This window comes from Schistocerca americana, chromosome 8 (genome assembly GCF_021461395.2).
Source record: "Schistocerca americana isolate TAMUIC-IGC-003095 chromosome 8, iqSchAmer2.1, whole genome shotgun sequence".
In the NCBI taxonomy this organism is placed as follows: domain Eukaryota; kingdom Metazoa; phylum Arthropoda; class Insecta; order Orthoptera; family Acrididae; genus Schistocerca; species Schistocerca americana.
The window spans coordinates 399,165,751-399,181,122 of record NC_060126.1 but is presented as its reverse complement, the minus strand read 5'-3'; the positions used below and the strand labels follow the sequence as shown (position 1 = coordinate 399,181,122).

The 15,372-nt window shown below is 41.2% G+C and overlaps 1 protein-coding gene across 1 annotated transcript in view; it reads right to left on the bottom strand.

Moving 5' to 3' along the window:
* Positions 1 to 15,372, bottom strand: part of LOC124544995 (ribonuclease P protein subunit p29) — a 110,627-nt gene that overhangs the window by 87,920 nt on the left and 7,335 nt on the right. Inside the window, exons 2-3 of the mRNA XM_047123751.1 lie at positions 11,288 to 11,448; positions 6,056 to 6,264 (exon numbers count right to left, since the gene is read on the bottom strand). Of these exons, the coding sequence (XP_046979707.1) occupies positions 6,056 to 6,264; positions 11,288 to 11,448 (370 nt within the window). The remainder of the gene's footprint in view (positions 1 to 6,055; positions 6,265 to 11,287; positions 11,449 to 15,372) is intronic.

Sequence of the window (15,372 nt, the reverse complement as noted above, 5' to 3'; positions counted from 1 at the left end):
GTTCTTTCATGAAACCTGACTGATTGGCATTAAACACAGCAGATGTGGGGATAACAGTGAGCCTTGTCTTCACATTAGGTACAAATTAGTGGATCTCCTCTACACTTTTACTTGAAGTAAACTTCAATGTTTTGAGACTTCCTTTACTGTATGGTTTCTTGAATCTACTTAACCAGGCTGAAGAAGACTTGAAATTGACAATGTTCATCTGAACTCTTAGAACTCTATCGTTGCATTGCCACTCACAAGAAACTCTACATTGTTCGTATCTCAAGAAAATTCCTCTAAGGAAGAGTTGTTCATGCTCTTTATTGAATTTTAGGGGTATATGTTGGTTATTAATGGGAGGTAACAGGACTTTGTGGCCACACTCTACAGTAAGTCTTTCCAACAGTTATTCTTCCATACTTTTGGGAATTTCATTATAGTGCATATTTATTACTTCGTGTAAAACTTTCTTCCATGTACACAGTTCATGGTCAGATTTTATGAAGCAATACTCAGTGTTCACACAACTTAACATTAAGCATTAAACCCAATTAATATTAATTCAATTTTACTTCATTCCCCAACACATTATCATAAAATCAAACTAGTAATTATTAAGGATATTAAATGAGTTGTGAATATTAGTGAACAGTAAATGCAGAAAACTGTCTCAGAGAAACCATCAATGAAAACTGATATTTGCTTTACAAATTACAATTGAAATGAGTCATGTTATTTGTATAGATGCGCCATCAACCAAAGCTAGGTGCCTGTGTCACGGTGCACATGCGCAGTCCGCTACAGCTAAAGTAGGGTGTACATATCTCCAGCTGCTTAGCGAACTACAAATTTGGGAATTTTCAACTTTTTTAAAATACTTGCAGTGTGTCTCAGCTGCTAAAAGTTTGACAGGGTCTTTCTTTCAGTGTATTCTTCCACATTCGTGACAAAGGACATGGGCTAAAACTCAGATCAAATGATAAAACCCACCCTCACGAATAAAATACATAATTAAAGCTGCTGTTGAGGCACTGTCGCCCAACACCAAAGGTAAGGTGTTAGGAAAATTAAAAGTCCGCCACAAAGCAGCTAAAAGTGGGCAGTCCAGCAAGTGGTGGATGACTGTCATTTGGGAGCCACAGCCACTCTGAGGTGGGACCTTGCAGCGGAGGAGGTAACTGGGTCCTCGCGACCGACGAGGTAACCATGTGTGAGCCACGTATGGCCAATGCGAAGTCGACAAAGGACAACTTATTCCCTGCAAGAAGCCCGCAGGGAAGACTTCCACACATTCACAGTAACTTTAATGACACGCAGTTTGTTATGCATCCTTTTATGCTACTTCATCTCCCAAAGCCAAAAAACCTTGCACACAAGACAGAACGCAGGTGAGTTTCAGAGATGCCCATCTCCAGGAGCGGTTTCCACATAGTCTGTTTGGCCAGCCTGTCAGCAAGTTCTGACATGTCCTGGGGTCTACACAAACACCACTGAATGACTGAACTATTCCACGACAGAGATGGACTCCTGGATGTTCACTACCAAAGGATGGCAAGGGTAGCACAGGTCGATAGCTTGTAAGCTGCTCAGGGAGTCAGAACAGAGAAGAAACAACTCACCAGAACAGGAATGGACGTACTGAAGTGCACGAGATATAGCCACAAGCTCTGCAGTGAATACACTGTAGCCAGCAGGCAAGGAATGCTGTTCAGTATGGCCTCTGCGGACATAGGCGAAGCCAACATTACCATACGCCACAGAGCTGTTGGTGTAAATAACTTCAGAACCCCAGAACATGTCATGTCAAGAATTGACAGGGCCACATAAAAGCTCCAGATGAAGCTTCGGCCGAGGTGTGCACCATGGAAGTGTACGTGAATGGACCTCAAGTAGACGTGGTAAAGGGAAGGACTTCAGTTCGGAGAGAAGAGATCGCATTCAAATCGCAATCGTGAGCCCTGACTTGGGCCGCCGATGCGGGAGATGAACTGCCGCGGGTGGGAAAAGAAGACGGTCATTCGCATCCTCAGGAGAACTACGAATATGTGCAACGTAACTAGAGGGCAGTTGTGCATGTCGTATTCGCAATGGAGGGATTCCGGCCTCTGCCAGGACGTCACCAGACTCGTTCTAAAAGCTATCGTCGTTAGGCAAATGCCACAGTCATGCACTGAGTTGAGGATACGTAAAACTGAGGGCACCGCTGAACCATAAAACAGACTCCCCAAGTCAATGCGGGGTTGAACAAGGGCTCTGTAGAGCTGCAGCAGCGTAGAGCGATCTGCACCTCAGTTGGTGACGCTCAGGCAGCAGAGAGCATTGAGGTGCTGCTAGCACTCCCACTTAAGCTGACAAAGGTGAGAGAGCCAAGTCAATCAGGTGTCGAAAACCTGTAAAAAGAATCGATACCTCTCCACTACAGTGAGTGGATTGCCATTAAGATAAAGTTCAGGTTCCGGATGAACGGTACGACGCCGACAGAAGTACACGACACACGGCTTTGCGGCTGAAAACTGGAGCCCGTGGGCTACATCCCATGACTGCTCCTTGTGAATGGTTCCCTGTACGTGCCGCTCAGCTACACCAGTACTGGAGGAGCAATACAAAATGCAGAAGTCATCTGCATACAGAGAAGGGGAGACAAATGGTCCAACAGCTGCTGCTAGGCCATTGATGGCCACTAAAAATAAAGATACACTCAATACGGAACCCTGCGGAACACCATTCTCCTCAATACGGGTGGAACTATGGAGGGCACCGACTTGAACATGGAAAGTACGGAACGAAAGGAAGTTTTGGATAAAAGTTGGGAGTGGGCCCTGTAGGCCCCACTAATACAATGTAGCAAAGATATGACGTCGCCATATCGTGTCGTATGCTTTACATAAGTCAAAAAAGATGGAAATCGGGTTTTGGTGTCTGGCAAAGGCCGTTCGGTTGGCAGACTTTAAGGACACAAGATTATCAGTGGTAGAGCGACCCTGGCAGAAGCCACCCTGACATGGAGCCAGTAGGCCACATGACTCCAGGACCCAAACCAATCGCTGACACACCAAACATTCCAGCAGCTTACAGAGAAAGTTGGTGAGGCTGATGGGCCGATGTCTACCCACATGAAGCAGATTTTTACAGAGTTTTAGCACCGGAATGATGGTGCTCTCCTGTCATTGTGATGGAAAGATGCCATCGCACCACATCCGATTGAAGATGACGAGGAGATATCACTTTCAGCGAGACGAGAGATGTTTGATCATGTGACTGTGGATCTGATCCCGCCCAGGAGCTGTGTTAGGGCAATGTCCAAGGGCACTGAGGAGATCCCACTCTGTAAATGGGGCATTATAAGGTTCACTGTGGCATGTAGTGAACAAGAGTACTTTCCTCTCCATCCGCCGTTTGATGGTGCAAAAGGCCGGTGGGTACCTCTCCGACGCAGAGGCTTGAGCACAGTACTCAGCAAAGTGCTCGGCAATCGCGTTTGTGTCAGTGGAGTGCACACCACTGATGTTAATGCCAAGGACACCTGTTGGGGTATGGTACCCAAAAAGACATCTGATCTCCGTCCAGACTTGGGATGGTGACGTATGGCACCCAATGGTCGACACGTACCTTTCCCAACACTCCTGTTTCTATCGTTTTATAAGCAGGCGAACATGAGCACAGAGCCACTTAAAGGCTATTAGGTGCTCTAGGGAAGGGTGCCGCTTATGTCGCTGTAGATCTCGACGATGCTCTTTAATTGCCTCAGCGACTTCTGGCGACCACCAAGGGACCGTATTTCACCGGGTGCATCCTAGAGAACGAGGGATTGCATTTTCCAGCGCAGAAATTATCGTTGTAATGACCTTCTCAATCACAACATCGATGGCTCTATATGGGAGAGTGACAGCAGAGGTGAAGGTGAAGGCTACCCAGTCTGCCTTGTTTAAAGCCCATCTGGGTAGGCGAACATGGGCATGACACGAGGGGAGTGACAGGAATATGGGGAAGTGGTCACTACCGCACAGGTCATCATGTGCTCTCCAGCGGATAGATGGGATGAGTCCTGGCCTGCAAATTGATAAACCATTGGCCGAGTAACTACCATGAACCACACTGAAATGTGTGGTGGTGCTAGTATTTAAGAGGCAGAGGTCGAATTGGGACAGTACATTTTTGACATCTTTGTCACGGCCAGTAAGCATGGTGCTACCCCACAAGGAGTTATGGGCATTAAAATCTCCCAACAGTAGGAAATGTTTAGGGAGCTGATCAATCAGTGCAGCCAATACATTCAGGGTTATCATACCATCTGGAGGCCGATGTATGTTGCAGACAATTATTTCCTGTGTCGTCCTTATCCTGACAGCCACAGCTTCAAGAGGAGTTTGAAGGGGCACAGGTTTACTACACACCTAGTTCAGGACATAAATGCAAACTCCACCTGACAGTTTATTATATTCACTACAGTTCTTGTATTATCCCATGTAGCCGAGAAGGGCAGGGGTCCGTATCTGCTGCCACCGATATATTTCCTGAACAGGCTATAGCCATTGTGTATGAGGGTCTGGCGAGATCTAGGTCCTCAGCAGATGCCAGAATCTTCACCTCATCCTAGACACAAGCTTGTAGGCAGTGGTGTGTGGGTGCCACTGCAAATCCCTTGGTCTTCGGGGGTCTTGTGTCGGAATTTCTCTCACTGATCCTTGGGTTTCTCTGGCTTGGAGGGCTTCACTGATTCAGTCTCCGGGCCTGAGGATGATCCTGAAGCCCTACGAACAGCTGCTTTTGGGTATTTCAGCCACTGGCGGGTGTCATCTAGCAGAAACCGGAGGAAAAAACCTGTACTAACCACTTAATATTAAGTCCCGAGTTATCCCATTTTTATTACTTTGACAGTAATTTAAAATACTCGGGCAACTTAAGAACAAATCTGCGAAAAAATAAAAACTCCCTCATATCTGTTTCAGTGCAAATAGTTAAGTGTTTGGCCATTAAAGAGCGTCCAGTCCTACCTTTGTAGCTTGGCTGTTGTCTTTTGGTTGAGTTGGCTGCCACTAGATATCATCTTTATTGCATGTAGATTTGGATGCATGAAAAAATGAGCTTAAAGCATCAATTCTGTACTGCTGTTTAGGTAATGCTTCCAAAATCATGAGTTTGGTATTGAATTTAGTGGCTCAGAAAGTGAGGAAAAATGAGATATTACATCATTAGACATTGAAAAGAATGGCAGTTTGTCTGATGACAGACAGGTGTTCTCCCATGATAGGACATAAATATGTCCACTGTGTTCCATCCAGCTTTGCCAAGATTCTCCTTAGTGAAATACAGGGTTCGACTTCATACATACAAAGAAACTAAAAAAATTACTAAATTTCAGAATATTTTAGTCAGATTCCATTACATGACTATATGCAGCATTTTATTAATTGTGACATTCGAAATTTGTAAGTCATTATTTTGAACTTCAAATACTATATTTATATGTCTATATTATTCATTATGGGGCAATTTTCATTAATAAAAATATATTTTTGGAACACGATTTGTCAAAAAATTAGTATTTTAATGAGTTAAGGAAAGTACTAGATATTTTTCCTTAGAAAGCAGAAAAGGCTTGTTTCATTTGCATCAGAGGGATATTTTTGTGTAAATTCGAACACTGCAATTAGGAGACTACCCCCTACTTGTTCTCTTTTCTCTGTTTCAAATGGCTCTGAGCACTATGGGACTTAAATGCTGTGGTCATCAGTCCCCTAGAACTTAGAACTACTTAAACCCAACTAACCTAAGGATATCACACACATCCATGCCCGAAGCAGGATTCGAACTGGCGACCGTAGCAGTCGCGCAGTTCCAGACTGTAGCACCTAGAACCACACGGCCACTCCGGTCGGCTTCTCTGTTTCAAAATTATATTAAACTTGAATTTACAACACTTACACTAACATACACATTTGACCTAAAACATTGCCACATCTGAAAAACAGGAAATTTGACAGAAATTTCTATTTCTGACAAGTCAACTAAAGGTTATTTACAGATTCAAGAGAAACTTTCTGATGAAAAAATGTAGAATCCTTACCCAGACTCTTTTAAAAAACTTATATCTATATAGGAACTGAAATATTGTTTCCATAAGGAATGTAATGGACAAAAGTCACTATATTTCAAGCCACTTTTATTCAACTTGTGCAAGCCAAGTTCCCTCTTTTCACTAAGGGTCAGCTGAGATTTCTTCTGTCGCTGTGATCTCTTATGACCTTTCAACCTATGTTTTGCTAACAGCAGCCTCTGCAACAACAGAAAAGTTTGGTTTTCTCAATAAATAATTCTGTTATGTAACCATATTCAATACAAAATATGAATGGCAACATCAAATTTTTATTCCTTTAATCACAAAACATTCATACTTCGTTCTTCATTATGAATTATGAAACCAATAAAGGCAATGATGCCATTCTCCAAATATTAAAATAACAACAATTAAAAACTGACAATAGGAACAATACAAACAAAGATCATATTTATGAAACAATTTCAGTAAAACTGCTTTTTCTAACACCCATACAGTATTATGCAATGCCTTCCTCCTTGCAATTAAAAATTGCACATTGTTGTGCAGCAGGCTTATCCTGTAATCTTTCGTTGTTGACCATTCAACATGTCAAGAGTTTCACAAAATAATATTTCAAATCAAGAAGAAATAAGCTTACAGGCAAATTTCGCTTTCTCAACATCGATTTTGGAATCAATGTCCAGAAAGGTGTTCCTTTAGGACAGCAAATTTGTTTCTTCAGAAAATGGCACTCTGGGGCTTGGGGCAACATGGTGATCACGTCACAATCTTTTTCAATTACATATTTCAGCCAACTATATGATAAAGTTTTCTAATAAAAATTCATTTGCAATGAGAAAACATAAACTAAATACACAATTTGCATTATCTTATAATTTAGGATCGTTAATATCAAACATAAACTAAATACACAATTTGCATTATCTTATAATTTAGGATCGTTAATATCAGTGTACACAGAAGAATGTGCATAATGTCGCAGAAACAAATCTGTGATCATGAGTAGGAACATTTTTACGTATTGCTAAATGAATTTGAAATGTAAAGTATCATTTCATAAAAGTGGTAAGATATTATACTTATATCTGTTACCAATGAATGGTTATCGTCAGCTGCACTTAGAAATTTCGACAAATGATTATTGTCATCTGCACATAGAAATTTCGTTGAGTGGGTAATAAATGTGAATATGGTAACTGTGCGGAAACTAATTTGTGTGTGCATAAAATAGGGAGGCTGGACGCATTGTTTCATTTGTGGTAACTGTGCCGAAGAACATCAAATCTGCTAACTAGAAAAGAAGCAGGGAGAAGAAGAAAGATAATAAGAGTGCAGAAAATCATAATTATGTCACAGTACCAAAAAATCAAAAAGTGGTTCTAAGCAATGAAGTATCTCTCATAGTGGCAGTTAGGAGCAGAACACAATCAAATCCTAAGTGACAAACTTGAGAATGTTTAAAGATGGCTAAATTATGTAATAGTTGGGAAGAAATGAAGTATTTTTGGCAGAACAACTGAGGATAAACAAACGGGTTGTTCTTGAAAAGGGGATCAACAACTGTTACTGAGATGCAGAACACAAACTAATACTTGCACTGCCCTCTCCGCTCTCTTAAAAGTTGAGGAGGGAAGAACATATTAGTGGAGAAAAAGGATGATCAAGTTTCTTGACAGCATTTATATTCCCAAATGAAATTTTCAGTCTGCAGCACAGTGTGTGCTGATGTGAAACTTAATGGCAGATTAAAACTGTGTGCCATGCCAAGACTCAAACTTGGGACCTTCGCTATTCGCGGGCAAGCCATGTCTTCACAATATCCTTTCTTTCAAGGGGTGCTAGTTCTACTCGGGAAATCTGGAAGGAAGGAGATGAAGTACTGGCAGAATTGAAGCTGTGAGGATGGGTCGTGAGTCTTGCTTGTTTAGGTCAGATGGTAGAGCACTTGACTGCGAAAGGCAAAGATCTCGAGTTCGAGTCTCAGTCTGGCACACAGTTTTACTCTGCCAGGAAGTTTCAGCATTTATATTAAAGAAGCAAGTTATAAATCCGGACTGACACAGCATCAGTAAACTGTTACTATCTCATCAGCTATGTGTCAGTGCACCAGAGGTTGGCCAGAGATATCAATTAATTCCAGTGTCTTAGATGATCCATCACTGAAATGGCATGGGATTGTGGCTGGTCATAAACTTGCAGAAATAAGGAATACCAGCAAATATTTTTTATAAAATATATAACTTACATGACCAGTTGCAACACTGTATTAATGTATCTTCAGGCCCCTATGCAAACCGAATGGTGATATCCAATCACTGGTGCATTAGGACAGGTACCATGTATATTCACTTGTCTCAGGGATTTCTATTTACACGATTTGTGCAATCCAGCAATGGGGAATGTCAAAGTAGTTGTTATATGGCTGGAGTGCACGTCACATGATTATACATGAAACCGTGGCTGGATATCACCCTTCAATTTATATAGGGACCTAAAGATGACAATAATGTAGTGTCGAAACTGGTAACGTAAATAGTATATTTTATAAAATTATAACTGTTGGTATCCCTTATTTCTATAAATTCCAGCATTGGCTGCAGCCAACAGACCACCTACCTACAGCACTGCAGTTAGCATCACCCGCCAAATCAGCCTCTCAGCAACAATTCAACATGACGTGTGCTGCCTTTACACTTTGGTGAGCTGTGTTAGAACCACGCTGTTTGTTTTATTCACGACCATGGTAGTGTTGGGTGTTGCAGTCTGATGGAAAGTGATTTTATTCATTGAAGTTTCTTTTGTTAAATTTATAACATGCTTAAGTTACATAGTGGCCGCAGCTAACTAAAACTTATATACAATTTAGTCTTGTTAATGGTGTACACTGGCTGACATGTAAGCAAATGCTGAATTAAAAACTGAATTCAATGTTAAGGTCAATAGTTCTCGTACCAGTCTAAGAAGAGAACTAACTTGTAATCTAAAAGCAGAACCAACTTCTAGCCTGCAAACTCAAAGTGACATAAAGAATGAAATTTCTGTGCTGCAAAACACAATAGCCTCTTTAACCAAGGAGTTACATATGGATGTATTACAATAGTGGGATACGAAAAAAAACTGATGATGTAACACAAATTCAGGATTTTGCTGAACACAAAGAAAATTAAATACAAGAACAAGTCTCAGATACAAAACAAAGGGTAAATATTTTACAGAATGTCAAAGAAACAAAGGGGACTGCTTTTACAGATTTGATTTTGGCAACTTTGGATGAACGAGTTAGTGAGTTAATAGAATAGAAGTTTTATAAGCTGGTCAATTTATCACCCAGTACATTTAAGTCTACAAAAAATTTAGAAAGCACTTAAGAGGAATTCTCCAAACTGTGGGGTAAAACAGTAAAAACAAGGATGAACTAACTAAGAGGAAATTTGGCGAAAGTTATGACCATTCTACAGCTGCATCCACATCCACACCTATACTCTGCAAACTACCATCAGGTACATAGTTGAGGGTACATTCCATTCACATACGGGGCATAACAAGAACGATTGTCTGAATGCCTCAGTGCACGTAGTAATTATTCTAGAAATTACAGAGCCAACCACAACCATAAGAGAATCACGTACGTGGATACACAGTGCAGCATCAGACATTGTTACCACAATTATAGTATAACAATGAGTTCAGATGTCTAGCTAAAATAATGACAACTAAATAGCAATAAGAATAGTGCAAGTTCATGCTGGTTATTAGCAACACCACATTTGATGGAGAGGAGGAAAGGGAGATAATTTACAGGAATGGGGAATACTTGTGTTCTAACAGCCAGCGTACAGGATACCACTGTGGTCCACTGAGACTTACTACAGAATAGCCAAGTAAACAGATACACCTGAGTATTGTGGTTCAGCTGAAAGGGTGTACTGCATAAACAATAAAGACACAGTGGTCTGAGCTTTGTGAAATACTATTGATCATAAGAGTATTGACTAACAAATATCTCAAAAGAAGCAATGAAAGGTTACTAGCTGCAATTGATCAGTAACTCCTTACGTTAACAACAGTAAAGCAAAGAATGCAGATTGGCAAAATAGAAGGTGCTGTTGTGTTTAGCTCGAAGTCTCTACATAAAGCACAGTGAAAAAGAGTACTACAGAAAACTTGCTGGATTATTATTATTATTATTTTATGGAATGATAATGGAGAGTTTTATAAAGGGGTATTTATACTTCGGAGTGATCATTGCTTAAACGTTACAGTCAGGTCAGTATACAATTTTAAGGGTACTTTGTGCAACCAGGAATGGAGTACATCCACTCCCTTCTTAACTGTGTTACCTGTGGAGAATCAGAAGCAAGTAAGAGGTCAGTACAACCTTCATAGGCTGAAAGTACAATGCAAAAACAATAGGATGTTTATATGTAGCCTCTGGATTGAACAGAGAAATGGGAAGAGCAAACTCTGAAAGTATTATAGGCTTAAAATGATATAAATCAAAAATTGATTGGAAATGAGTTTGATTACCACCACATAAAACTGGGCAAGGCAATCAATTGATAGCTTGATTAGTTTTAAGAATAGCTCTACATTAAAATGATATTAAACATGAGATCAATGATGAATAAAAACAGAGCTGAAACAAGATAATACATACAACTTGCCTAGAATGTTGGGATATTACTCATAGTAAATAAAATTAAATAATATATGTCATGCCCTGGTGGCTTCCGTTTTACTTCTAAAGTTTAAAGAAAAGAAAATTAATTAGATATAAGTTTGGGTTAAAATTACAAATGTGGTGAAAGATGTGAGTAATATTAATGTTGATTACATAGTTAAGTTTTTCTTTTTGAAGATGACAACATTATTGAATCTCATTATGAAGTCACATCTAGAGAAGTTTACAGGAAAGTCTGTGTCCAATGGGAAAACTCTAAAAATGTTTTACCTTCACACTTTATGTGAAGAAAAAGTGTCAGACAGATAGCAACTAATGACTGTGAAGAGCTCCGAAGTACAAGAAAATGTCCCAGTGAGTTGCAAATATGCTATTCTTGAACAATGCAATCGTGTCATATCATACTACAGAAAGATTTAAGGCTTTTGACTCAAAAGTTAATTTCTAAAATTTAAAAAGAGGCTGTCGATTTCTTCTCAAGACATTCATTGCAGCCAGTGAGTAAGAGGCTGATGATTATGCTACCTCTACACAGTCGAAGTAAAGTGGAAACTTGCCTTTTTCAGTTCTCCATTTATCCGCTTTGTGTCAGTAGCAGGTAATACTGATGATAAATATGCTTTTACTGCTTGCTCTTTTGAGTCGCTATCAACAGCTGACTGTGTTGCTCCAAACACTCGTTCCTGAAGTGTCTCAGGAAGGGGAGAATAAAGTAATTCTGGAAATGAGTGTCGTCATAGTTAGAATGAAAGCAATGCGAAATGAAACATTCACAATTGTAAAATTAAAGCTATTTAGCATTGGCTACTAATCATCCAGTTCATAATTATCAAGTAATGAAAATCGAAGCTGAATTCACTTCATCTTTAGCAATATTTTTTCAGTACTCAAATTAGTGCATTAAAATAACTTTATGTGAAATTAAAATTATGGTAAAATTTACCATTTGCAACATTTTTTTATTTACACAAACAAGAAACAGCTTCCCTTATAAAATGAGTTTTTCCCAAAAAACAGCATGTTCCAAAGGAAGATGAAAACATCCTCACTTTTTATAAAGGGACACCATTCATCAATATGTGAATTGTAAGGGAACGGGTGAAGTAGGCAAGCGATCGTCCACCCTCCAGCGCGGTACACATGTTTCCGTCACAGCTGATTCGGCATTGTCGGGTCACTGCCCGCACGAGTCAGCTAACAACGCAGAATAAAAGTGGGTCTTTCTGTCGGCCGGGCGGCTGTTGTCATCAGACACCCTGCTGCGTCGTCAGACACCTGGCTTCCGCGTCGCGTTCGGGTCGGTAGGCTGCGAGAACACTGACCGCTTCTGAGTACGTATGTAATGAGTTTTTAATAAAAATTAAAGTAAATTATTTGACCGTGTTCAAATGCTGATCACCGTCTCACCCTAAGACCCTCACGCCCACCCGCCATCATCCTGACCAGTCAAATGCCTTATAAAATGGTGTCAGAAGTGGGATACTCTGGAAATACTTTTCTGTGGAGAGAAGAAAACCTACAGTCTTCCAAGAGGGTATAGCGGTGATTGGCATTGTTCGCGAAGTTCGTGTTTCATATCCGTACGTGGAAGCAGCACAAGGCAGATACCATCCTCTGTCGGAGCACATCTCTGCAGACGATGCAATGGAACAAGACCCAGCACTGAAGGCAGGACTGCAGCAGATACTGGCTTTGCTTGGCGTGCATGCGAACAGCAATGATGGCAAATTTTTAAATAAATAGAGTGACCGGGTTATTCAGTATGGCAGAGGCACAACAAGATTTGCAGACTGTTATAGCACAGTTACGAGAAGAAATTCAGCGATTGAAAACAGATTCAGAAAGTAGAATGGATGTGGGACAAGTGAATAGTAGCCTTCGGAATGTAGCTGATGAAAGCACAACAGATTCAGCAGTAGTTAAAAATTTTTCTTTGATCCCCACAGTTCCGGTCTTCCGTGGGAAGTCTGATGATGATATTCACGTATTTTTTAGTAAACTGGAAAACGCAGCAAGTTTAGGATCCTGGAGAGATTCAGATAAAGTAACCGTGGCAAAATTGCGAATTCAAGATGATGCACTCGATTTTGTTACGTGTGATACCATGTGCACTCGAGCAGCTACCTATGACGTTTTTAAGCAGACACTGGTGCAATGGTACAAAGGGAAGAAGACAGCAAGATTTTACAGGGAACAACTGTACAACATGCGTATATTGGACAGAGAATCTATTGAGCATTTTGCTGATCGCATTAGAAAAGTGAACGCTAATACTTATGAGCTCAGCGAGAACGATTCGTACAATGACGAAAAATTGTTTGAACCAGGACAAAGGGCATTAGATACATTTTTGAATGGGTTACAGGGTGAAGTCGGTCGTGCAGTCAGATTGGCACGTTGTGAGACATTTGAAGAAGCCATACAGACAGCAGTTCAATTTGTGGAAGAGCTACGGAGACCTCAAATAGACCGCAAACCGGATCGGCGTGTGTTCGAAGCTTATTCAGGAACCAGTTATCGTGGGAACGGGCAACGGGCAGCCAATACTCGTGGGAAAAAGATTCAGTGTTTCGTTTGTGGAAGGGAAGGCCACATAGCGCGGAACTGTAGAGGAAGGAATGCAAGGAGTACGTTAAACGACAGAGGGGACGGGAGGGCCACCACTACTTCCGCCCCCAAGAAGCGATAGTTACTGCGAGCTCCACGAATGACAGTTCTCAAGGCCTGTTTGTTAACACAATTTACCATGGACAGAATGTCTGTTTTCTAGTTGATACAGGGGTTCAAATTTCTCTAATGTGGTGCCATGTAGTTAAAGAGAGAAGCTGGAGGCAGTGGAGTTGTACCATTAAAGGGTTAAATGGCAACCAGGTGCACAGTTATGGAGAAGTTGTGATTAACTTCGTGACAGGCCAAGATGAATATGAGGCCAGAATGCAAGTGATAAGAAGTAGAGAGAAACGCTACGAAGGTATACTAGGGTTGGATTTCCTGCAGCTAATCACGCTCAGATTGATGTAGCAAAGAGAGAATCCAATTCGGTCATAATGATTATGGCTGCAAAGGGCACTCTAAGAGTCAGACTCAAAAGAATGTTAGTGACGCTGAGGTAATGCGAAACCAAGTAGCGGCACAAGTATACCGTTCCGAGTCGACGTACATTTGACTGAAAGTGAGTGCATCCCCCAGGGAACAGGAAAAACACTGTATATCGACATGAAGATACCGAAGTTCTGAGGAAGTAATTTGTTGTTAACAGAGCCATCAGTAAACGGTTTGCTAGACCAGAAGCATCGTTATGTAGCAAGAACTGTCAGTGATATTGAGGACGAACCAAATGGGAAACTGCGAGTAATGCAGAAGCGGAATTACCACGGGGAACTCCTGTGGCAACAGTATCGAACCTAGATCCACAAGACGTGATAGAAATCCCTACCAAGGAGAAAGATATACAAGTAGCAACTTATGGTCCACCGAATGTCAATACAGGAGAGGCAACTGTCGAAGCACGTGGATCAATCGAACAAGAGCTGGTTACTAAATTAAACCATTTATCGCCGGAGGATCGGGAAATAATTTTACCAGTGCTACTTAGATACTCTGATCTCTTCCGTGAGTGGGATAATCTTCCAGCAACTCCATTAGTTCAACATAGAATAAATACCGGAAGAGCAGCAAAAATGGTTCAAATGGCTCTGAGCACTATGGGACTTAACATCTGATGTCATCAGTCCCCTAGAACTTAGAACTACTTAAACCTAACTAACCTAAGGACATCACACACATCCATGCCCGAGGCAGGATTCGAACCTGCGACCGTAGCGGTCGCGCGGTTCCAGACTGAAGCACCTAGAACCGCTCAGCCACACCGGCCGGCGAGGAGCAGCACCCATCACTCAACGACCATACAGAATTCCTTATAACCAATAAGCCTTAGTCGACGAGATGATTAAAGAACAACTGGAAGTCGGGTTTATTGAACATAGAGAGGCATCTGATCCAGCCTGGGCCTCCCTCATTGTGATCGTAAAAAGGAAATCGCCTACAGGAGAACAGAAGTACCGATTCTGTATTGACTACCGGAAGCTGAATGCTGTGACGTTACCGGATATTCAATAAACTGACTGTACATCCAGACAATCGGGCTAAAACATCGTTTATTATGCCTACAGGTGTGTACAAGTGTAACCGTCTTCCTTTCGGTCTACAGAATGTGCCAGCAACATTTCAACGTCTGATGGATACAGTCCTCAAAGGACTAACCTCGATGATGTTATTATCTTGTCAGGACATGCAATAACCCGCTGAAGGATTGACAGCTGTTTTTGAGAGACTACGCAGAGCAAAATGAAGGAAGTATGGAAGCATGTAAAGGCTCGGAACCATCAGTCCTTTTTGCAGCAGGCCGCGCAACACAATCGCAGAGCAGTCGTACCTAAGTATTGCGTTGGAGACTTAGTCTATCTGAGTAACCCAGTGTTGAAGAAGGGTCACGTTAAGAAATTTAAATTGCATTGGAAAGGGCGATATAAGGTCCTTGAAATTATCTCCCCGGTCACATTAAAAGTCCAATTGCCGTTTCACTCTATCACAGTGCACGTGAACCGTGTAAAATATTTGAGCAATCCAGCACCGGAACCAG